The sequence below is a fragment of the Heloderma suspectum genome, chromosome 1 (assembly GCF_057233095.1).
Source record: "Heloderma suspectum isolate Gila_16-S chromosome 1, 16-S_ref, whole genome shotgun sequence".
In the NCBI taxonomy this organism is placed as follows: Eukaryota; Metazoa; Chordata; class Lepidosauria; order Squamata; family Helodermatidae; genus Heloderma; species Heloderma suspectum.
The window spans coordinates 208,138,577-208,163,798 of record NC_139458.1 but is presented as its reverse complement, the minus strand read 5'-3'; the positions used below and the strand labels follow the sequence as shown (position 1 = coordinate 208,163,798).

At 44.6% G+C, this 25,222-nt stretch overlaps 1 protein-coding gene across 1 annotated transcript; it reads left to right on the top strand.

Moving 5' to 3' along the window:
• Nucleotides 1–209: 209 nt before the first annotated feature.
• FTCDNL1 (formiminotransferase cyclodeaminase N-terminal like) lies at nt 210–16,124 on the top strand. Its single transcript, XM_084829968.1, has 5 exons — nt 210–327; nt 3,119–3,214; nt 8,920–9,072; nt 11,936–12,127; nt 15,685–16,124. Exons 1-5 carry the CDS (start codon nt 210–212, stop codon nt 16,122–16,124), a joined length of 999 nt encoding a protein of 332 aa, XP_084686094.1.
• Nucleotides 16,125–25,222: the final 9,098 nt, after the last annotated feature.

The following is a 25,222-nucleotide window of genomic DNA, read 5'->3' as shown; positions in this document are numbered from 1 at the left end:
GTGTGTTATTGGGGGCCTGTGTCTGTTCTGTGGAATTAAGGAGGACCCCTTATGTCAGGAGTGGGGAGGGTGTGGCTCTCCAAAGTTGTTGGAGTGCAGTTCCCATCAGCTGTAGCTGTCCTAGCCAATAGTGAGGGATGATGGGAGTTGCAGCCCAACAACATCAGGAAATTCCCCATCCCTGCCTTATGTTTACTTTTGTTGCAGGAATGAAAATGGCTTTTGGCCGAACAGGAATCCGTTTGGTTGCTTGTTTGCTAAATATTTCGGAAGGAAGAAAAAGGAATGTTGTTGAGAAAATTGCAAATGCTGCTGTTTGTAGGAATGGTAAGAAAAGAATACAAATTATTGGAATATACACAATCCAGATAAAATTAAGCTGTCTGCAGCCCAATGTTCCTTTTTACTTGGAAGTAAGTCCTATTGAATCCTCACTTGGACTTAACTTCCAAATAAGTGGGAAATAAGTTTGTCCAATTGGCTGGAACACAGGATAGGGCATTCTCTGTCAAAGCACCTAAGCTGGGGAATTCTCTCCCCTAGGAGATATGTGTGATCATCAGTATTTAGATTGGCTGTTACGACCTTTTTTATTCTGTTGAGCGGTCAGTTAGTTTTTCTGCAGTCAGTACAACAGCTCAATCTTGTGAAGTTTTGTTCTTGTCCTCATTATTCTTGCATGTATATTGTAAGTGGTTTAAGTTACATTGTAAGCTGACTTGAGGGTCTTTGGACTGAAGGGCAAGATAAATATACTTTAAATAAATAATAGGATTGCTATTTGCCCCTCTTTTTTAAAACAACAACAACAAATTAATTATGTGTTGCCTATGGAAATATATTAGCTAGATCATGTACATGGATGGCACTATATAAATATCGGGGGTCCACAACCTGCAAGCTCAGCTGACCTGCCTCCTTCCAGAAATGAACATTTCTGTTCTTTTTGGGTTGCCCTGGAAGCGCTAAATTGCGATTGCACAAGCAGTGGGGGCCTTAGAGCTTTTTCCTAAATGTTTTTTGTACATCTGCCAATCTTGAAGTTCCCTCAGGCCTGTTGATACCTCCTTCTTTTGTCTGTGTGTGTGTGGGGGGGGGGGGAGCCATTTTGGCTGCATAACCAGTGGAGCCAAATAACCACTCACACCTAATTACTGGAAACTTGCGTTGATAGTCCTCAAAGCAGCTGCATGTTATCTTCCATTGAAGGGTTGTTTAACTGGGAAAGTCATAATGTAGGAAGGTGCCTTATACCAGCTCAGATTATTTGTCCATATGGCCCATTATTGTTTGCTCTGACAGGCCTCAGCTCTGGGGAAAGACCTCTGCTTGAAACACTGGAGAGCTTGCTATTTGCCCCTCTTTAAAAAATAAATAAACCAACAAAACACTGGAGATGCCAGGGATCGAAGCTGGGACCTTCCGGATGTAAACCATACGCTCTGCTACTGAGCTAAGGTCTTGCCTTCTTTAAACAGGTTTTCAAATAACAGTTTTAAATAGAAGTAAATTGGAAGCAGGACTTGATTTTAAAAAGATTGGTGCCAGGGCCCAAACAGGCCTGGAAGCCTGTCTTGCCCCCAGAAATTCTGTTTTTAAAACATAAGTGTTGTGGGGACAAGCTGTAGTTAATGTGGTGAGGGAATTTCACTCTGCGCATTCTTAAGAGGCACTTCACATATTCCAGGACTCAGCCCTGGTAATGGAGTCAGATTCTAGGAGCCTTTCTACACTATGCTGTTAATCAGCATCATCTACTTTTGGTTTCATCACAGAATTGAGGTCTGAGCACTACACGAGGAGCGTTTCCTTTCCTGCTTTTCTGCTACATAACATCTAGGTGGTACTGTGGTATAGTGGAATAGCACAAATACAGAAGTAAAAAGAGCATTTCCTTTCGCTTTTACAATTAAATCCTGAAAAACTTGGGGAAGTGCTGGTTAGACACAGAAGCGAAACTGGAGGGTCACAAGGTTGTCTAAAGAACCTGTAACCAACTGTTAGTAGGGAATGACAAGCACACAATAAATGCCTGCTATAGAAAAGCCCTGGGTCTGAATCCTGACACAAATGAAGTTCTAATTAGGAAAGGTCATTCAGGTCTGGATGGTGTGAGTTTTCCATTCTCATCCAGCAAAACACTGAAACAGAAGATCATGACAATCTTCAGGCATCTGTTGAGGATGCTGTAGATCAACCTTCCCCCAATCTGGTGCCCTCCAGATGTGTTGGACCAATTCCTGTCATCCCCCCCTGGGGACGATGGAGGCTTTTGTCCAACACATCCAGAGGGCACCAGGTTGGGGGAAGGCTGCCATAGGTATAGTATGTCTTGTCTTAGAGCAGGAGATTAAGTGATATACTGAGTCCCTTCCAGCTCTCTGATTTTATGATAGGCTATATTTTGGTCAGCAGTTTTGTGCCATATGTTTCTGAAGTCATACTAAATTGCAGCCTTTCAGTTTGGGGGAAGAGTTTCTGAGTGCGGTTTGCATGATCCGTTATACAGGAGCAGGCCATTAATCTGCCAGTTGCTAACTAGCATGTTCTACTACTTCAAGGTGGTAGTGGTGTTCACATAGTAGTGGTAGGGGTTTTGCCTGATTATTTCTTCTGGGTTGATTTGTAAAGTTCACTGTATGAGTAAACTGTATGTTACAGTGAATGCCTGAGGCCTTGCAGTGCCATGAGTTTCCTTCCCTGCCCTACTTATACCAGTAAGAAGATTTATGTGAAAACAGCTGCCTGTATATCTGTTTCTTTGGGCCTCTGGAGTGTAGATATGCTCTAAGAGTTTCAGCCCTGCATTGCATTTGACAAAACTGGTCAATGTTTACTTAATATATACTTATGGCCCTTATTACTAAAGACTGCAATCTTAATCATGCTTATTTATTTATTTGAAATATTTCTAGGTCACTTTTAAGGGTTAAAGCCCTCCCTAGGTGGCTTATAAGTTCCATTGAGTAAATTCCATTGAGCTTGATAGAACTTACTTACAAGTGAATGAGTGTAGGATCAGGGTGTAATTCTTTAAAATGTAGCATGTGCTTAATTGAATTGGAGGCCTTGGTATCTGGACCACAAAGAGTGATCCATTTCTTTTTTCTTCCCGTAGGTCAGACATGTCCCCAAGCCACAGTGCTTAACATATTTTCTGACTATGACTATAACAGGTCTGTCATAACAATTGCAGCTCCAGTTGACAGGCTTGGTAAGTTTTTTTTAAAAAAAGAAATATGTTAAATATTCTGACACACATTACTTTTTTTCCTTCCTCTGAAGGTGGTGTTTTGAGACATTAGGGTTGCAAGCCTACAAACGCTTATCTGATAATAAGACCCATTGAGCTCAACGGCACATGCATCTGAAGAGACAAGCCTAGGATTGTGCTGTAAGCCAAAAACGTGCTCTCATTTCTAGTAAATGAGGACTTTGAAAAACAAACCTCAGTTGAAAACTTATATAAGTAGCAAGCACGAGCACGTATTTCCAAATTCAAGAAGAAACATAGAATCATAAGGTTGGAAGGGGCCTACAAGACCATCGAGTCCAACCCCCTGCTCAGTGCAGGAAGCCTGATTGAAACCAGGGCTGAGTCTGCTTATCTTCCGAGATCAGACAAAATCAGGCACATCCAGCCCTTTGCTCTGAGGGGTTTTAACCTAGGAATAAAGTAAAGTTTATTGCAAATTAAACCATGGCTATGGTGAAAGGCAGTTACATACAAATACAAGCTTCACCATCACTGTGCAGTTTGGTTCTTGTACCCTGGTTAGACCTTAAACTCTTGTTGCTCCTCATTAGCTTGCCCATTTATTCCATTTATATCAGAGGTGGGGAACCTCGGGCCCTCCAGATGTTGGGCTCAAAGTCCTATCATCCCCAGCCAGCTGGTCCAGTGGTCAGGGATAATGGAAGCTGTAGTCCAGCAACTTCTGGAGGGCCCCAGGTTCCCCATCCCTGATCTTGCCTTTCTGCTATGTAGGTACACGCACACGACATGGCTTGGAAAACTTGGAAAAACAGAACACGCCCAAGCAATAAAACTGTTAATAGATTAAACGTTGAAAGATCAATGGAAATGTCCTTAAAATCAACAACATTAAATCAGATGTGCAAAGAGGAGGAAATAAATTCAGGAAGTTACCTCACCCTGAAGACAGGACACAGGAAGACTGTGGTTTGCCTTCTGAAGCTCATCAGGGAACTAGCCCCACTGACTTCCTGGAGAAGAAGGTTACATGGTGCAGGGCCACACAGTCAAAATGGTCTGCTCTTAACTGATGCCAGTCTAATCCCAGCTAGAGAAGGCCCACGGATCTTCTCACACTTTAAGATCTTACAGATCGCTGTAAGATCTTAAAATGTGAGGAAGTTCATACGGGACCTACTTTGTCTTCCACGAGAATCCCGAGGTCCAGCAGTAGGAGTCAGTTGCAAAATGGTGGCCTAGAAAGGCAGCCATAAAACTGAGGAACAAGGTGCCTCTGGGCACATGCTCATCCAAGGAGGTTTTTTTTTCCGTCAGAACCAGAACTGGTGCTCGCTCACAAATCTAATCCTGTTTTCCCCTGAGCTTTCTTGACTCCAGCAGCCTAATTTAGGAGTCAGAAAGGTTTTTTCGTGTCACAATTTAAAAGTTAAACCATTGGGAGTCAGAAACCTGTGCTGATCTACTGCAAATCACCCAGAGTTCTACCAGTAGATTTGGATCTACCTTCTGCCTGCCCCTGCCCTAACAGTTGAACGAGGAGGAAGCTAAATATATGCAGGACATCTCATGGCTTTTAGGTCCTGGCCTGGTTCATTGAGGATTCCCCCCGCATGCCAATACATGTATTTTATTTTATTTTATTTAAATATTTATCTCCTCGTTCCATGCTTGAGGTGGCTAAGTACCCCCACCCAAATGCATGGTTATTGAGATCTTCCTCAGAAGCTCTTCTTCCAAGTTCTCCCACCTTCAGAGGTTAGGCAGGTGGTGACCCTTTTCAGTTGCCCCCCCTCCTCTGGAATGCTCTCCCTGGATCAGGGGTGGGCAGCCTGTGGACCTCCAGATCTTTTGGCCTTCAACTCCCATCAGACCTAGCCAGCATAGCCAATGGTGAGGGCTGATGGGAATTGTAGGCCAAAACATCTGGAGGACCACTGCCCTATATTTTTATTTATTTATTTATTTACAATACCGCTCCACATCAGAACATTTCGGAGCAGTGAACAACATGGTAAAAGAATAAAACAACGGGTTAAAAGAGTTAAAACATTTTTTAAAAAGACAAACCCCAACAAAGTCGAATTTAACAAATCATAGCTGGTCATGCAAGGAAGGCCTCTTGAAATAATGTCTTCAGGAGGCGCCAGAAGGAACACAATGTTGGCGCCTGCCTGACCTCTAAAGGCAGGGAATTCCACAGGAAGGGGGCCACCACACTGAAGGCTCTTCTCGTGGTGGGCTCCAACTGGGCCATGGGTCTATGTGGAACCACCAGGAACATGCCCTCTGATGACCTCAGTGACCGGGCAGGTTGGTAAGGAAGGAGGCGCTCCCTCAGGTATCCTGGTCCCAAGTTGTTTAGGGCTTTGTACACTAGTACTAATACCTTAAATCTGGCCTGGTAGCGAATAGGCAGCCAGTGCAGTTCCCTCAGCAAAGGAGTTACACGCTGAAAAGGGGCAGCTCCTGACAGCAGCCGAGCTGGTGCATTCTGCTTCCGGACCTGCCTTAAGGGCAGCCCCCCATAGAGCCCATTCCAGTGATCCAGTCTAGAGGTTACTAATGCCTGTACCACCGTGGTCAAGCTATCCCTGTCCAGGAGAGGCCATAGCTGGCGAATCAGCCGAAGCTGGCAAAAGGTACTCCGAGCTGCTGCGACCACTTGGGCCTCCAGCAACAATGATGGATCTAGGAGTACTCCCAGACTAGGGACCTGATCTTTCAGAGGGAGTGCAACCCCATCCAGAACAGGCAATGAGCCTATCTCCCGGACCTGGGAACCACTCACCCACAGGGCTCCCATCTTGCCAGGATTCAGCTTCAGTTTATTGGCCCTCATCCAGCCCATTACTGAGTCTAGAACTGATCCAGGACTTGCACAGCCTCTCCTGATTCAGATGTCACAGGGTGATAGAGCTGCGTGTCATCAGCATACTGATGGCATTTAGCTCCAAATCCCCAAATGACCACTCCCAGCAGTTTCATATAGATGTTAAACAACACTGGGGACAAGATGGTACCCTGCAGCACCCCGTAGCTCAATTGCCAAGGGGCCGAGGAATAGTCACCCAAAGTTACTGTCTGAAATTTGCCCCATAGGTAGGACCGGAACCACTGTAGCACAGAGCCTCCAATACCCATCCCACGGAGTCGATCCAGGAGGATACTATGGTCGATGGTATCAAAAGCCAATGAGAGATCGAGCAGAATTAACAGGGTTGCACTCCCCCGTCCCTCTCTCGATAAAGGTCATCCATCAGGGTGACCAAGGCTGATTCAGTCCCGTAACCAGGACGAAACACAAATTGAAATGGGTCTAGATAATCCGTATCCTCCAAGAGCGCCTGCATTTGGTCCGCCATGACCATCTCAAGTACCTTCCCTAGAAAAGGAGTATTTGTGACTGGGTGGTAGTTGTCTAATACCGTTGGGTCAAGAGTGGGCTTCTTCAGGAATGGCCACAGTACTGCCTCCTTAAGGAGAGCAGGGACCACCCCTTCCCATAGGGAAGCATTCATCACTCCCTGGACCCACCCAGACATACCCTCTTGGCTTTTATTAGCTAGGAGGGACAGGGATCAAGAGGGCACGTGGTCGGTCGCATTATTGCAAGCATCTTGTCCACATCATCAGGCCGTAACCACTGGAACTGATCCCACAAAATCGGGCAGTTGGTGGCATCAGACACCTCAACTGGTACTGCACTAACAACAGCATCAAGGTCGCTGTGGAGACAAGTGATTTTGCCCTCAAAGTGAGATGCAAAAAGGTCACAGCGGGTCCTTGACGGGGCCAGGGCCCTATTTACTGGGAAGATGTTAACAACTGCCGGACCACCTGGAAGAGCTCTGCTGGATGGCTACTTGAGGAGGCAGCAAAATAAACCTTCTTTGCTTCCCGCACTGCCACGCAATAGGCACGATTATGCACTCTAGCGCGTGCTCGACCGTCTTCACTTCGAGTCTTGCGCCACTTGCGCTCTAGCCGACGTCCAGCCTGTTTCATTGACAATAATTGGTATAAGCCAGTATACCAGGGAGCAGAACGGGCTCCACAGTGCCAGAGAAGGATTTCCCTGGTCCCAGTGTCTTCTCAGCACCTGGCAAAGGCCTTTTTATTTGCCCTGGCTTTATAAGATGTTGAGGATTTTTTTACTGTTCTCTCTGGCTCTTCCTTTTAATCCCTTTTATATGGTTTTTAGGCATTTATTACCGACATATTTTTAATCCCGTTAGCCATTGTGAGAGGTGTCTCTTTGAGGTGCTGCATAGAGATACATTAAATCAATAAGAGAGCAATCATGATGGAGCTCATTATGGAGCAATCCAATCCGTTCCTTCCTGTACCCTGCAGTGAAGAGCCAAGCAGGGTTGGAGGAGGATGAAGCCGATTTTACCTCCCGTTCCTCCTCCTCCTTAACCCCCCCCCCCAAACAGCTAGGTGGGCCCATCTCGCTCACTTGCAGGCAGTGGGTGGGGACAGGCACTAGAGAGGCCGTAGGACCCTGCAGATCCTCTCCGCTCCTCTCCCCTCACTTCATCAGAACGCCCCACTTTTGACCTCTACGAGGTCAAGCAGCCACTGCACTTCTTTTCCACTGCAGCTGGGAGGCTGAAGCCTCCGAGGCCAGATTCCCCCTCCCAAGGTTGTAGGGGTGTCTACGGCCTCGGGAGGGGGAATCCAAAATACCCTATGGTCCCTGGGACACTTTCCCAGGGACCATAGGATTGCTCTGAAAATCACCATAAAACCATACTAATTAAAAGTAACTCATTTAAGCCATACATGGAGTCTAGAACTGGAATAAAACTACTCATTCTCAAGAACTGTGTCCCCGAACCAAGCAGTGGGATGGATTCTGCCCATAATTAAGCGTGGGGGTGAGGGTGGGGATCGCTTGCAAATGGGCATTGATTATTTCCAAGGACGGCATTGTTTCTCTTCATTGCGATCTTTTTTTAAGAGACAAAATTAAAACTGCACGTGCGTTCACAGCTGTGGGCCAACATTACAGTTGATGAAAACGTTTGCGTTCAGCTTGACTTAAGAGGGGTGCATCGTTTAGATGCCGTGTCCTTAAAGATTAGCGTCCTTGTCAAGAGCTTGCTTTTGTTTCCTGCGTAATGTGTTATTGCATAGGCCAAGCTCACTTTTGAAATCCAAGTGTATGTTGGAGGAATGGAATAGAAGATTCTCTTTTTATCTTTTATCCTAGGAACATTCTGTGGGGACATTTATGATGTGAATCAAAAGCAAATTTGCCAGACAAAGTTAGCAGGAGGACGTCAAGTGGCTGTAAATATTAACATGGTAGCGTTGAGTACTTCAGTAAGAAATAAACCCTTGTAGAACTTGTGATTCAGTAGCAGAGCTGGCAGGATGACAAGTGGGCTGCCTTGTTACACATTTTTTTTAATATGTTTGTAGCACATAACAGCCCTTCTTCAAGGTGGGCAGGCTGGTAAGAGTTAGAAGACCTTGACATTTCTTCCAAAATTAATGCTTAGTGTAAATAAGGAAGAGGGTCTACATGATCACTGTAGAGAGGCTGGGAAAATGTTATTCTCTGTCCTTTCTTTGTGTGTGTGTTTTAATGAAATGTCCCTTTAATGTACTTTGGACAAGGGCGACTAAGCTCTAGTTTTCCCTCTCAGATTTAATTAGTAATTCATGTTAGGATTTTTTTCTCCTTTTTTTGTTAGGCAGCTGTGTTGTTGCTGCCTGCTTAGAAGCTTTCGCATCAATTGATATGGCGGCGCATGCTGGAATCCATCCATGCTTGGGTTCAGTAGACTTGGTGCCCATTTACCCGCTGTCTGGTGTTGACATGGAAGAGTGTGGAACGGTGGCTCGAAGTAAGCAGAAGTGGAACATCGCAGTTTTCATGTAGCGCAAAGGTCCTCGATGTGGTCGCCGGCTAAATGCCTGCCATCGAGATGGTGTGGAGGAAGATTGCGATGGCTCTGGCAGGGGTGGGCTTACGCTCTCTGCAGGGAGAAGCAGAAGACGACAAACTGGAGTCAGTGAGGGAAGAGCCTCTGCCTCACACCTAACCAGCAGTATAGTGGAGCCAGAGCTCGCAAGGATGCCGTACCAGCACGTTTTTATTAGCAGGGCCGCTGATGTCATCTGCCACCCCCCTCAGAATTCCCTCTTTCCTCTGAGTTTAGTTGCAATTCACACACAGTAGCTGGGGGGAAATGAATTTTCCCAGCAACAATATATTGTTCCTTGCCGTAAAGCAAAGTATTATGGGGTGGCTTGGTCTTGAATGGGCCATTAAGACCCATTTGCTTTACAACATATCTGCTTTTGGCAGAGACAAACTGCTAGAACTGGTTTGTTGATATGGATCAATACCACTGCCTGCATTTTTGGCCTGTCCTTTGGAGCGTGACTGTGGAGACTGTTATGATGAGCACCTGCACCACTAAATCACTGCAACTAGCAACTGCCTAACCAGGCCTGCATTGTCCTTTGAAAATGATAGTTTTAGATAGAAACATATGATGCCTGCCCTCCTATTTCTGAGGAGTTTTCCACTCCCTGGCATCTTGCATCCCATGGTCAGGACTAAAATGATCAAGGGGCTGGAGCATCTCCCCTATGAGGAAAGGTTCCAATGTCTGGGACTGTTTAGCTTAGAAAAGAGGCAAGTGAGAGGAGACATGATAGAGGTGTACAAAATTATGTATGTTGTGAAGAATGTGGGTAGGGAGACATTCTCTCTCTCTCTCTCTCTCTCTCTCATATACTACTAGAACCAGTGGGGTCACCCGATGAAGCTGATTGGTGGGAGATTCAAGACAGATAAAAGGAAGGACTTCTTCACACAGTGCATAGTTAAACTAGGCAATTGGCTACGACAAGACATAGTGATGGCCACCAACTTGGCTTTAAAAGGAGGTTAGACAAATTCCTGGAGGAGAAGGCTACCAATGGCCACTAGTCCTGATGGCTCTATGCTACTTCCAGTACCAGAGGTAGTATGCCTGTGTACCTCACTTGCTGGGGAACATGGGCGGGAGGGTACCGTTGCACTCGTGTCCTCCTTGTGGTTTCCCATTGACAGCCGCTTGGCCACTGTGTGAACAGAATGATGGACTAGATGGACCCTTGGTCTGATCCAGCAGAGCTCTTCTTTATGCTCTTATGACTCTTAGGCTGCAGTCTTATATGCACACACTTGGGAGTCGATTCAGGTTTGTTTATTTGTATCTAGTCATCAGACCATCACAAAGCAAGAGTTTAACAAAGGGAACCACATATCTGTATAACAATAACAGAAGTTAGCATAAATAAAATTGACACAAACCCAAATTATATAAAAACAAACTTAAAATACTGAATCTGCCTGGCGAAACAGAACATTCCTCTTTTGAAAATTTACTTGAGAGTAAATTCTCTCGCATGCGATGGGACTTACTTCTGAGTAAGTATTGCACTGCTGATCACATAAGCGGATATGCTGTTTTTGCACTGTAGATTGGACTCATTATTGCACACCACATGCACGTTGGCATTTGCAACAGGCTTAATTGTTTATCTTGTTCCCCCTTCAATTTTATTTTTTTATTTATAGTATTTTTATGCCGGTCCTCAGCCAAAAAGGCTCCCAGAGTGGCTTACATATATTCAATTAAATAAGACAGACCCTGCCTGCAGGCTTACAATCTAAAAAGACACAACAAAAGGAAAAAGGAAGGGGGAGGGAAGAAGGATACACAGAGATCTCTCTGAGTGGTATAATGTAGATCTGAATCATTATTGCTCAACTACAGTTGGCAGAATTGTACATCATGTTGTGCAACCAGTTGCCACTTTTTTCCTTAAAAAAAAAATGAAACTTTTCTCAAACCAGCTGCCCTTTAGGGCGTTTATCCACAACAACGAATGTGTAATTTCTGCATCAAGAAGCAGAAAATCAGATATTCCCAGCATGCAGTTGAAATGAAGGATTTCCACCCCATTTTCCATGCTGAAGCCAGAATACTTTTTGGGGAGCATAGGACCAAAAAGAAGTCTGTTCCCCAAGGCCAGGGACTTTCTTGATCAAGCAGAATATGGTTTTTAAAATGCATGATTTAAACTTGAATTGCACCAACATTTACAGCCCCATTGGAAAATGTAGTGAATGTTTGTGGTATTAAAACCCGTGGTATTAAAAAGGCTGATGCAATATTAAATTGTTAATGGTAGCTTAGTTTCTATTTTCTATTAGAAAGTGCTTTGCAAAGCATTCCCTCAATAGCATTAGTCTTTCATGTTGAGTTTCTTCTACCGATTGATTGATTGATTTTTTAAAAGATGTATAAGCCACCTTTTAGGGTAAACCTTCCGAAGGTGACATACAACAAAACCTTAAACCACAAAACATAAGTAAAAAATAAGAACAACAATAAAAATAATGATATCAGAATCAACAATAAAACCAGACAGTACCATATAGGCAATGCCCCCAGCAAAATACTAACTCTGATGCTCATCTCAGTGTAGGCAGGTTAGCATGGGTGAAGGTGGTCCAAGACCCAAACTGTTTAGGGTAGGCAGTAGGTAATCTGGTGCCTGCCATGTATTGGACTACAATTCCCATCAGCCTGAGCCAGCATATAGTCCAAAGCATCTAGAGAGCATAGAGTTGCTTGCCCCCCTAGTTCAGAGCTTTAAAAGCCAATGACAGAACTTCTCATTGTATATCCTTTCTATTCCTTCCTTCAGATATTGCAGAGAGCTTGGCGGTTTGTGCCCCTGGATGCAGCATATTTCTTTTTGGGCACGCTGACCTCCCAAAGAAGCGAAGTCTTGTTCAAAGAAGAAAACAGCTGCAATGGTTTGACCGTAGAGCTTTCAAAGGAGCCAGCGTTATCCCTGATGTAGGAGCAGCGCCTAACTTAAGATATGGCTTAACAGGTATAAAATGCAATCGCTGATGGCAATTCTTTCTTTTTTAAAATCATTTACACAGGGCTGTCAATGCACCTAGTTCTTTACACAGTAAAGGTGCAATCCTATGCATGTTTAGACTGATGGAATGATGGAGGTTGTAGGACTTTTTCCATCTAAACATGTATAGGATTGCGCCCTATGTAACATAGCAAAAAAATGTGGTCCACGCCCCAAGGAGCTTACATCTAAATATTGACAATGGGAGGACCTACAGAACATAAGCAGAGCCCTGCTGGATCAGACTAAGGGTCCATCTAGTTCAGCATTCTGTTCACACAGGAGCCAACCCAGCTGCCCCTGTGCAAAGATGTGAAAACTGTCTGTGCAAAGATTGTGAAAACTGAAAACTGTCCCTGTGCAAAGATGCTCTTCCAGGCCTAGTGTTACTAAATGGAAGCAATGAAAAAAAATATTCCCACAATTCTTATGGGATGGTTGTAGCTCTCCATATGTGTTTTCCCTTTCCTGGTGTTGTAGTTTGTATTGCTTGTATTATGGGTTTTTTTCTGTTTTTTGTCTGACTTATTTTATACATCACCTAGAGGACTGGGTTGATAGGTGATTAATACATCTAAATAGGAAATAAGTGACTAGAGAAGTATCTTTTTGGTTCTGCTCCTTTGCCTGTGGTCAGATTGCCCATACAGTGTGCTTCTGGACAGGGGCTTGTCTCTGGTCCATCCTTATGGCTACAATCATAGCCAAACTAAACTTGGGAGTAAGCCTCATTGAATTCAACGGGGCTTACTTCTGAGTAGACATGTACAGGATTGTGCTGTAAATGAGAATAATGATGGCCAAATCACCTGGCTCTGTAGGGAGATACGGTTTCCATGTGGTGAGTTTAGAAATGGCCTTTTGTGGGTGACAGCCCGCTGTGGTCATCCCTGAGCATCATCCTCAATTAAGTGCTTGGGTGGCATTAATTCCACACAAACAGCCCAAATCCTGCTGAAGTCAGTGGAGCTTAAGTGGACATGAATTGTGCCACACAACATTCTGTCTAGTGTTGCAACTGAGGACTGTCCTGGCATCAGTGTAGTCCGTTGAATGAGGCTGGTTAAATATTTAATCAAGGGAAAGAAATATCAAGAGAATAGGAGCAAAAGTGCTGCTGAATGAACCTACTTAGGCCTCAGTCCTGTACACATGTACTTGGGAGTAAGCCCCATTGAACTGAATGGGACTTGCTTCTGAGTAGTCATGTATAGCACTGCAGTATTAGAAATGTTCTGCATAAAACAAAGCAGCTTCTATTCTTTTGTTTAATAAAAAAATGTCTGAATCATTTTTAAAAATCTCTGTTGCTTTAGACGTCATCCTGCCACAATAATCCTTAAAGCAGATCTTAATAGTGTAGTTCACAGCCATTACTCCCAGTGCTTTGACACACATACTGCATTTGCGTTCGCAAAAGAAGAAGAGAGAACAGACACCAGATGTTAATTAGTGCATTTGTTTTTATTTTTCCTCTTCCTCAACAATCTGACCACAAGAGCTTGCATTACTTTCTGTTCACTGTAAAGGTCTTTATTTCTATCCAGGATCTGGATCATAAATTATAATGACAATGAGTCAGAATTTGAAGGAGGAGAAAAAAAAAAGCACAAAGACCTCAGAGAAATATTAAACGTTCACACTCTTCTATGATATACAATAAGTAGAACAATTTGCAATGATTTTTTATCCTAAGTGCCCCCCCCCTCGCCCCTTGCTCATGAGCAGTAAGATACAAGAATGTTGTTCGCTGGAAGTTAGGCCTCGAGTACATGGGGCCCAGGCAGTATCTCTTCAGTTGTTGGTAGACTTACCACTTCTCCAGCTTCGCTTCTCCTTATACCTAGGGTGCCATTCTGGAACACCAGTGTCAGGAGGGGCAGATTTCAGCTTGGGAGAGATCACCTTTGCTTTTGACTAGAACTCTGAGGTCCACCAAAAGGAGCCAGGTGCAAAATCGTGGCTTAGCCAGGTGGACATTCGCTAAGAATTAAGGAACAGGGTGCCTCAGGGCACATGCTCAGCCCAGGAATGTCTCTTTCTCACTGGTTTCAGAGAGTTTCAGTGTACTTACTACAGAGAAAGGTCTGAGAAACTGGTGTCCTTAAAAGTACTCAGCACACTGGCCTCAAGGCCTCATGTCATAGCAACTTTCCTGTCATGGTTCAAGCATCTTCCATATATGCAGGCTGGGATTTCTCCCTGATGATTCTGTTTACCAGGAGCAGATTGGAAATCTCTCCCAGCTCTCACTTTTTACTTCTGCCTTCCTGGGTTGTTGGAAAAGGCCAGTGGTCCATCTTCCGATGTGTATGTGTTGGACATACCAAGTCCCAAGCATCACAACTCTGCCCCTAGAGGTGTGCCAAGTCCATGTGACCATCTCTAATTGGGCACTCCACCTCCCCCACCAACCACCTTCCCTGGTTTCACAAGGCTAAGAATGGGGATTATTCCCTATCAACCCTTGCCACCTACTGAAAATGATGGGTGATCCTTGCTCTTCACAAGTAAGATTGAGATTCCTCTTTAAGATTATCTACCCTAGGTTTTTTTTTTTTAAGAGTGTAAACTGGTTATTTTAATGCTATCTGGGTTTCTCCTCCTCTTTCATCCGTAATCATAATAAACCTTCTTAATTGCAGCCTGGGGTTTGACTGTGTAGGTTTGGCTGCCGAGTTAGCTGGTAGTTCCCCCTTCCTGGATTGAAAATTAACCTGCAACTCTTGGAGTTGCTCTTGCTCAGAAGCTAGGGTGAATCAACAGGTAGTGGCAGACATATGTTGGCGTGTCCCAGGTTGGCTCTGTCCTCATGGGAGCTTGGGCAATCTCCAGACTAACCTGCATACAGAATTCAGCCTACGTGTATTCCCTGGACATGAATGAGCAAGCAAAACAGAGGTGGAATCAATAATTGTGCCTTTGAGTTTTATTTTTATTGTGCTTATCCAGCCAACTGCTGTATGAAATAGGTCAGTAGTATTCCAGTTTTACATATGGGTACAGAGGCTGACAGATGTGTGCTTCTGTGTCCACACAATGAACCTGTGCAGACATAGAACTCAAACTCAGGCCTTCGAGATGATTTTTTAGATTATTACTTCTATTATTGCATTTATATCTTGCCTTTTTTCTTCTTGCAAGGAATCCAGAATGCCTCACATAGTCGTCCTTCTCTTCATATTATCCTCACAACGACCCTGTGAGGTAGGTTAGACTGAGAGTAAGTGACTGGCCCAAAGTCACCCAGTGAGCTTCATGGCTGAGTGGGGACTTGAACCTGGATCTCCCGAGTCCCCGACCAACACTGTAACCACTACACCACACTGGCCCTAATGCTTCCTTATCAAGAATACTATCCAGGTTCTCATTTTACAGACAGATCGGTTTATCTTGTCTGATGTATAACCAGAGAGCCTGTCAACATCATTTCAGTCTGCTCTTGAAAATTAGATGCAAAAGCATGTCTGCCTAATATAATTCATCTCTGCTCACACTGATGATTTGCGTTCTGATCACTGCAGGTGTCGGGGCCAGCCCATACGTGATGAATTGCAATGTGACTGTAGACACTCAAGACTTGGCTACAGCAAAGGAGATAGCAGCTTCTGTCCGGGGAAGTACTGCAGGAGGCCTGAAGGGTGTGCAAGCCATGGCTTTCCCACACAGCGGGCAAATCGAAATCGCATGTAATGTGGAAAGCTTTGAGAACTGTGACAACCCATTAGCTACTTGTGAAGAGCTGGGCTATGTTTCATACAGCATTCTTGGGAAAAGGTACTCTTACATTTCACCTCAGTTGATAGAGACTTCCATTAAGAAGTTGGCCAGAGTCTGCGGAGTAAACACTGTTGGGACCGCGCTGGTTGGGTTTACGCCAGAGGAATGTATGCGCTGTGCCACCTACGCCTTAACCAATGGTGTTGGTGAATTCTGGAGGATGAGGGGCGGTGTGTTCATGTGACAGCCCCTTTGTTTTTACGTTTGACTCTGTACTGATTCAGAGGCAACTCTGAGCCTTTTCTGGGTGAAGTGACAAATGTATGCTGGCAGAACTAGAAGATCATTATACACACGCACATACACACACATATTTGTAAAGCCTTTATGAAGAGTATGTTTGTGACTGTAAAGATAATGTATACTGTAGATCAGGGGTGCAGAACCTCAGGCCTGGGAGTCTAATCTGTCCCCCTTGCGGTCTCAATCTGGCCTTCCTGAGTTCCCCAGATGGCCATGCCACCTTCCCCTGGCTCCACCCCCTTTCCCCCAACCACTAGTCGCTTAGTGGTTTCCCAGCTTTGTGCAGTTTCTCCCACCCCCATTCTAAATGGTTGAGATGCCTCTCCTGAGGCTTAGTTGCTGGCAGGAAGAGCTTGAAGATAACATATGCTGCTATTTTTGGCCCCGCCCTCTTTGCCTTCGGCCCCACCCACCATTGGGATGTGGCCCCCAAGAGCTTCTCTGAAATTGAATTTGGCCCTTGGGCTGAAAGAGGTTCTGCACCCCTGATGCACCCCTGGCCTGTGGGAGGAAAAACCCTGAATGACAGTTTATAGTGGGACGTTCAGGCGCTCAGTGGAGGAAACAATGCAGCATTGGTTGTTTCCCTGCATGAGCTGGTCGTGCGACCAGGATTACCCGAATTACCTGCACCTCATCACAGGTTGCCATGTCATCCGAATGCGGCACACCCGTGGTGACTTTTCACCCACCCTACAGCTCCTACTGCAAGCCATGGGTTGTAGAGTGGGTGAAAAGTTATCACGGCCTGCCATGTTTGGACAACACAGCAACCCACAACGTGGTACAGGTAATTAGGCTAATCGTGGTTGCGTGAACGGCACACACATGGATGGGGGAAACAACCAGCACTGTGTTATTTTCCTGGCTGATCATCCGAACCTGGTCAGTGCTGCATTGAAGCACATTTTTGGATGTTATTTCCCCTGGATCCGCTTTGGGCCCCATAGCAACAGGAGCAGGAACACTGAAGAGCTGGGGAGAGCCTTTAACATCACATTTCCTTGGCACCTCTCTTGGCTGCCTGACCAGTGAAACAAGCTAATAGTTCTGTGTTGAATTATTATGGTCTGCTGGAAGTGGCCTTGGGGATTATTCAGACCAAAAGGTAGGCTATACATGGCTGGTGTTGCAGTCTGCCCCAAGCTTCCAAGGTTGGTCCATCCAATCTGGTATTGGTAGTCTGTGACTTTTGAAGTTGTCTCTTTTCTGAAATTCAGAAGAATACAAATAGCTAACTGATGCTTTAGTAAGTAATTCATTGGCAGCACAATCCTATGCACGTTTACTCAGACATAAGTCCTACTGTGTTCAGTGGGGCTTACTGCTTACTGTTTATGTGTAAGTGTGTCTATTATTGGCCCTTCAGTTCCTGCCACGTTCATCATTATCATCATTGGTATTGAGAATTTGTTATGGACTGGGAATGGTGAATAACTTTTCCTATTGGCCTGAAAGAGAGCATCTTGGCCTTTGATTAGTTGGTATATGGACAGCTCTACAAAGAATGAGGGAGCTCTTAACTTTTATTAATGTTTATGGGAATCTGCGTTCAGTAAAAGCTGGCCCCTTAGTGGAGACTGATTCTTGTTTAGACCAGCCATCGTAGCTTCCGTTTCTGATGTCAGTGGTTAGCTAGCAAATCAGAAAATTACTCAGTGGCTGGGCCCACCTTCCTAATGACACTAACATACATCTCAAAACATGCCACCGGTTGGAACCAGTCAGTCCACTTTAAAAAAAGAGCTAAAGTTTTTGGTTGCATATTGGGCAAGAAAGATGAGATTCCATCAATGAGCAGATGACGGGACGGAATGAAAGGCACCTGGCAATCTGTGAAGCATAAAAGGAGTAGATTTTACAAAATCCATAAATCCCTAAGGCCAGTCCCACCCCCAGCTGCTGATACATGCAGTGGCCATGCTCCGCATCTGCACAATCAGCCAATGTATGAAGGGACTCTACATGTGTACTGATGTGCCTGCTTAAAGCCCTTTCTCATGCCAGCTGAACACACAGATTGCGCAGGGTGTGGCCGCTGCACATATAATGGGCGGGGCTAGCCTGTGCGATCCCCTCACTTGTTCTTTCAAAACATGGAAGATGTCTAAACTCTCCAATAGCGCATGTTAAAAGTGGTCGCTTAACACACTCTCTTGGTGGGCAGCCACTCAAGAATCGGGGCTTCTCTCATTTTCCTTGTGATTTCCAGATCTGTATTCTCCAGAACCCTGCTGTTTCTCATTCATTTCCAGTTCTGTTACTTGCACCAAATATTGCACTCTGGATCACAATACATTATTCCAATTAAGTCTTCACGTTTTGCATAATTGATTCTGAGATCAGAATTGGGCCTTCAGAGCACAGAAGATGTATGTGTCTGAGAGAATATGTGCACCCTTTATTTTATCGATGCGTGTAGCTGTCTTTGCTTGTTTTCAGCGTCGGTGCCCTTGAAGAGCTACTATAGGGCAGTGGCATAGGCTATAGTCCTGTGCACACTTACTTGGAAGTAAGCCCATTGAAATCAGTGGCACTTACATCTAATTAAATGTGCATAGGATGGTCCTGCTAGACACTGAGCTGTGAACCAGGAAGTCCCTAGTTCAGATCTCACCTCTTTCATGGACTCAGCATGTGGCCTTAGGCAGGCTAATGCCTCTCAGTCTCCTTCCCCTCATCTGCAGCATGAGGACAATAATGGTGAGGAGAGACATGGTGAGGATAATAATGGTGACTCACCTTACAATGAAGTGGTCAAGTATTACTGAGGTAACGGACGTGAGATGCTTTTAACAATCAATCTCAAGTGCTACGTAGATTATGACCTGGTTCAGATGTCACAACAATCCAGGGTTTAAAAGAATGAGATTTCTTGCTTTAAGTTCCCATACTGTGAGGCTGGTGTTATGTGAATTACCAGATTTGTTTTCACGAGATTATTTATTTGGTTGGAGACAGCTGAACAACAAATGAATGGAATATTCCGAGTTATGAATGTCTTCTGTTGTGCTTATGCAACCTGGGAGGAGTGATCCAAGTTGTGCTTTGCTGCATAATATGCTGCTGCAGTAAGTGACTGTTAAGAGGAGGAGAACCCTGTTAAATCTCAGCACTGATTTGGCCAAAAGTTCTCTTTTGTCCAGTTGCCCTGTGCATGCATTGTCTAGGCTTAAATTGTCTTTGACAGCAGTGGAAATTCGACTTTGTGTAATCCAAAACTTTCCAGATCACTTTTAAGCAACCACAGTTCTTGTAGAAACAAAGATAAGAAACCATCTTTATCTGTTCTACCTTCCATATCCCGTAGGATCTTCATTGCAGTAACACCCAGGTCTGTCTCGATTGTCTTACGCATACATCTCCCAATACTCCTCAGCATAAGATTTTTGTGCCATAAAGACTTGAACAGAATGTTAGCTGAGCACCCGATTGTCTTAGTGTGCAGCACTGCCCATTAAAGCAGGATGAAGAAAAGGGCTAATTGAAAAGCTCCGGGCACAGCCCTTCCCCCACAGAAGCAATAGAATAGTTGGCATTGACTGGGAGCAAGTGACAGGAGGAAAGCAGAGCCAGGTTGTGAGATGTGTTGCTGAGTTACTGTCCCAAATGGAATAAATGCTCTGTTTTGCTTCTTGTTACACTGATTTTGCCACTTTGCAGCAAAAGGAATGGGGATTTTGTTTAGATGCTGCCCTTCCTCTTTAATCCCCACCCTGCATAGGGAAAAAAAGTGGCTTTAAATGCATATTGTGAGCTGCCTCGGAAGAATGAAAGGCAGGATACAAGTAATTGCATTTAATAAAAAATACACAATGGTTTTCTGAAGAGCTGGTGTAGACCTGCCATATTGTAGTGGCTAAGAGTCCTGGGTTCAAATCTCAACTCAGCACTAGGTAAGCCCACCCACCGCTGATTTTCAGTATGGGGACAACAACATTGAATGACCTTACAAGGTTATTGTCGGATGACTGAGGAAATATAAGTGAAATGCTCATGGAGGGATGGAAGAATATCTCAAGTAATGCTGGAAGGACAAGAAGTAGTGAAGAAAGGATTTGTTACATTCAGTAGCCTCTCCCAACTTGATGCCCTCCAGATGTGTTGTACTACAACTCCCATCAACCTCATTAGTCCCACACACCTGGAGGGCACTGGGTTGGGGAAGGGTGCCCTCAGTCGCTAGCCACAGCTCCACAGCTGGTGATATAAAAGTGCTGCATCATTTGTCACCTCCAATGAGAGCTCCGCAGTTGCAACAGGAGCTCCCAGAAATGCTGAAAATGAACATTAAAAAAAAAAAAATCTGGGATAATGCCTGAAAAAGGAAGGGGTGGGGAGGGTACACAGGGTTGAGAGAAGCTTTGTGTGGATTCTCAAGAATAAATGAGTGAGTGGATAACAGCATCAAATCTAGAGAAAAAGTCTCATATGGAAGCAATTGTCTGTTCTCAGAGCTTGTGCTTTTGGATCACGTCCACCAGAGGGCAGAAATTATGCTGCTGCCATGCAAATCCTCCCTTAAAATGATGGGTTTAGCTTTTGCTTTATTGTTGTTTTGCCATCCAGTGGCTAACGGGGGGAGTGCAGAACTAGAAAAGTTTTATAATTTTTCTGATAAAAGGTTATGATTGACATGCTAACGTTATTTAGCATTCCATCTTTGTTTAATGTGATGGCCTCCATTTATTAAAAAGGAAGAAGTATGTATGTGTGTTTGCAATTAGTAATTGGTACCAGTTGTTTCTGCTAGAATGTTGTACTTGAAATTGCTAGGTGTGCAGTGACTAAGAGTGTGAAGCTGGGCCAGGAAATTCTGGATCAAATCTCACCTCTGCCATGGAACTCATCAGCTGGCCTAACACAAGGCACTCAACCATTCCCATCTACAACATTCTAAAGTTTTTTGTTCCTGTCGTTTTTGTGTTATTTTCATTGAGTGTTGTGTAGGCTGCTCTGAAGAATTGTATATGGAGGGTGTGATATAAATGTATTAAAATAAAGAAACACGCCTCTGAGCTATTTTTCCCTGACTCTCCCCTTCCGGTGCAATCCTCTGACCTTCAAGAGGCTTGGCGGGGGGAGCCCAGAGGGCTGCAATGGGGGGCAGGTGGTAGAGAATTCCTCACTTGTGTAAGCACCCTTGCACTTGTGCTGTAATGGATACACCCTGCTATTTTTCATACTAGCAAAACTATGTTCTCACACCAGATGGGGGATTGGGCCACTAAAAAATAGCCTGGGCAATAACCAACATGGCATGAGTGGACATCCACTTGCACAAGGGGACTTCCTCCTCTGCTCCTCCCCTCTGCACCACTCTGAGCCCCCACATCAGCGTCGGAGGGTCCAGGGGAGGCTGGTAGATCCCATTTTGGTGGGGCAGAGATTCCATTCGGGGTTTTCGTTACAACTAGCGAGAAGTCTAAAGGAGCTATCCAAGGTGCTGGATCCATTTTGGGGATAGAGTCTAGCTCCTTGGATAGCTCCTTTAGACTTCTGGCTCCCAGCCTCCCCTGGGAGGGTTCCCCAGTCCTCCTGAACAGATTTGGGAGATGCGAAGAGCTACAAGAGGAGAAGGGACCCATTCCGCCAGCAGTGTCTGTTCTGCTGGAGGAAAGGTGCAGTTGGATATCCAGCCTTTCTATTCCAAATGGTCAATGACTGATTTGACCAAAAGCTTACATGCTTCTTCTAAAACTGGAGACTGTAAAGGAGAGGCCCCAGTCTTGATGGGTTTTTAAACTTGATTTGCGTTTTCATTTGAACAAGTTCTAAATTGTTGTGTTCTATGGCATTGATACCAGCTTAATTGCAGAGTTGAGTGGTATTTTTTTAAAAAAAATTAAATACACAATCCCTCCCTCATGGGAATTTCAGATGAAGTTTACAAAAGCATGTGTATGAGTATTAATATTGTGTCCTCCATTAGAGATTGCCGTTTCGCCTCACAGTCTAGACTGCTGTGTCTAGTTAATGCTCTTTTGCTGTTGCTGCAGTTGCGATGGTTAATTTTTAACGTAGTGGAAATGTAGTTTCTTTTATTTTGCAGTCTGGATCTTGGAAATGGTTCTGGGGCGACAGAGGGCTTGCCCTGCTCATGCTACTGTTAAGACATGCGCTTTTGTGACAGGGTTGGGGGGATCCTTTTAAAGTGATAACGTACAGAATGCTCAAAGATGCTGTAACCTTTTAGATCAGTCATTCTGACAGAAAGATGATACTACCGGTATAAACCTAACAGAGGAAGATTGCACATGAATATGGAACACAGATATGGTTGGACGCTTGTAGGTCACTGGATCGGCCATTGATCTCATCTTGGCACTGGGACATGTGTGATGTGTGCCAATTAATTAGGTTAAGAGTGCGACTGAAAATTGTCCATTGAGCATTATGACTGGGTCACCGCCATGAGGCGATGTGTGTGTCAGTACGGGGTTCAAAGCCAGAATTGGAGGTCATTCCCTGTCAAAGACTTGTGTTGTAAATCATCAACAGTAGCTGGTAAAAAACTCAAGAACCAAGAGCTTGCTGAAGCGAAACAGTTTTCAGGGAACTGCTCACAGTGCAGTCTTATGCATGTCTACTCAGAAGTCAGCCTCACTGCTTTCAATGGAGCTTATTCCCGTGTGTGTGTGTGTGTGTATAATTGTAACCTAAATATTAAAAAGAAGGGGCCAATGATCAAGGGGAGGAACTGCCACAATATATGTATGTATGTATGTATGTATGTATTTATGTAGCATCTTGCCTTTCCACCAAAAAATGGCACTCAAGGCAGCTAACAATAACATACAGATTAAAAACAACATCTTAAAACATAACATAAAACCAAATAATTTAAAGACACAATTAAAAACACAGCAGTAAAAAAAATGAACAGCACCCAATCAATTAAAAACCCCTCCAGCAACAGGCCAGTTTATATGCCACAGCCTGCATGAATAAACATGTATTTGCCAAGTGGAGGAAGGACAACAGATTGGGGGCTGACCTAGCCCCCATTGGCAGGGAGTTCCAGAGGCAAATTTGAGAAGAAGGTAGAGAAGGCAATCTGAGAAAAATTGGGACCCCCTGGCATAGAGCAACCAAATCCACCCACCACCACCACCACTATATGTATGATCAGACATACACTCCCAGTCCAACTTGATGTTGCAGGATCAATCTCTGCGCCTTTCAATTTAACTGCAAGCCCTTGTTCTTAAAACAGGCCTTATATTGTATTTGGGTGATAAATACATAAAAATAATCCCAGTTCCTGGTGACTTATGTGTGTATGAAATATGATCTGAAAACCAATTAGCAATGCTGCGGTGATGGCTTTGCAAAGAACTTTAAAATAGCATTTTAAGCCATTTCAAGGGCTTATGTTATGAATGTACTTATCTCTAACATGTGTATTTGTACGGCCAGTCTGTTTTCCCAGGCTTTTTCTGGGAGGGGGTCAGCGAATGGGGGAGTTCTGGAGCTGATAGCATGGAAGAATCCTTTCCTGGAACAGAATCAGTTGTAAGTGTTTTTGTTTGATCATTTTGACAAAATTTGAAACATGTGCAAAGAGATTAGTGATTAATGCTGCTTAAAATATATTTAATTGTACATACTGATCTAGAAATCTGGCACCAATTATCTGACTAATGAGAAAGCAACACAACTCTGACTAATTGGCCAGTGTCTTTGGTGAAAAACAATGTGGTATAAATTGTACAGTGTGGGGTTTGGAATCATGATTGTGAGATGTTTGTGCCAAACATGTCTAATGCTTAGAGCTATGATCTTTTCCCCATAGCCAAAGGATTGGGTGCGTTTCCAAAGCATCTTGAAGGGGCGTTCAAATGGGCCTCTGCACAAGTTCAGGAGGAGGAGATTGGGGCAGGGGGAGATCAGGATTGTGCCCCCTGGCCATCCCCCTGGTGGCCCCATCTTTGTCGTCAATCTGGAGGGACCCTATGCACATAAGATACAGGGTGAGCAACTTTTCTTCCAGATTCTTTTGGCCTACAACTCCTTTCTTCCCTCACCACTGGCTATGCTGGCTAGGGCTTATGGGAGTTGTAGGCCAAAACATTGAGGGCCACAAATTACCCACCCCTGACCTAGGAGCTCCTCCATTCAAGCAGAAACCTTGGCAAATCAAGGTTCCTGGCTGTGTAGGGCAGCCCCTATGTTTGTATTCTCACCACCATGTGGCCATGTTGGCACCAGGGTTTGTGGCTAGCGGATGTCTTCCCCCTCCCCCTCATGTATTCAGTTAGCGCTCTGGTGATGCCATGTGACCACTTCTGTTGCTGTTGAGGGACCCCGGCACATTCCCCCATGGAACTCCTGTGCATTCCTGGGCTGACTATTCTTGGGATGTGGGCTGGTGTTCTAAGTTGCACACTCAGCCATCACGTGGAGTGCTGGTCAGCCCTGTTGGAACTTTCTAGAACATGCATTCCGCTACAGCTACACATTCCAGGGGAAGGTCAGTACGGTGGGTTAGGTGTTTTTCAGGGATGTTTGCCCAGTCATGTCTTTAAGAAACTCCTGATATATGTACCTCTGAGGAAACCCAGTTTGAAAACCACCTCAGTAGCAATTGTCTTTTACTCTGTAGGCCAACAAACCTTTTAAGTCTCTAATTGGATCTCAGCATTTCATGAGGGAGAGCAGGAAGATTAAAAAGAACTGAACTTTTGTGATTTAGGTAGGTTCATTAAGAGAACCTTGGCTATTCTGACACTTACCTGAGAAAAACCAAGGGAGAAAGGCTGAGCTGTGGTACAACCTTCTGGCTGTTGGGGAAATCATTTATACAGGGCATAAATGATTGTGCCAAGACACTGTGCTGCCTGAGGTGAAGGACAAGATGGCATCCCCCCACCCCACTCCCATTCCAAGTACAGAAGCTAACTAAACTGGCAGATGAATCTTACTTCAACACTGATAATGGGAAACTTTCCTCCATCACTCCTGAGGGGAGCAGGCTACCTTAAGGATGCAGGGCAGGCCATGTGGTGTAGTGGTTACCATGCTGGACTGGAACTTGGG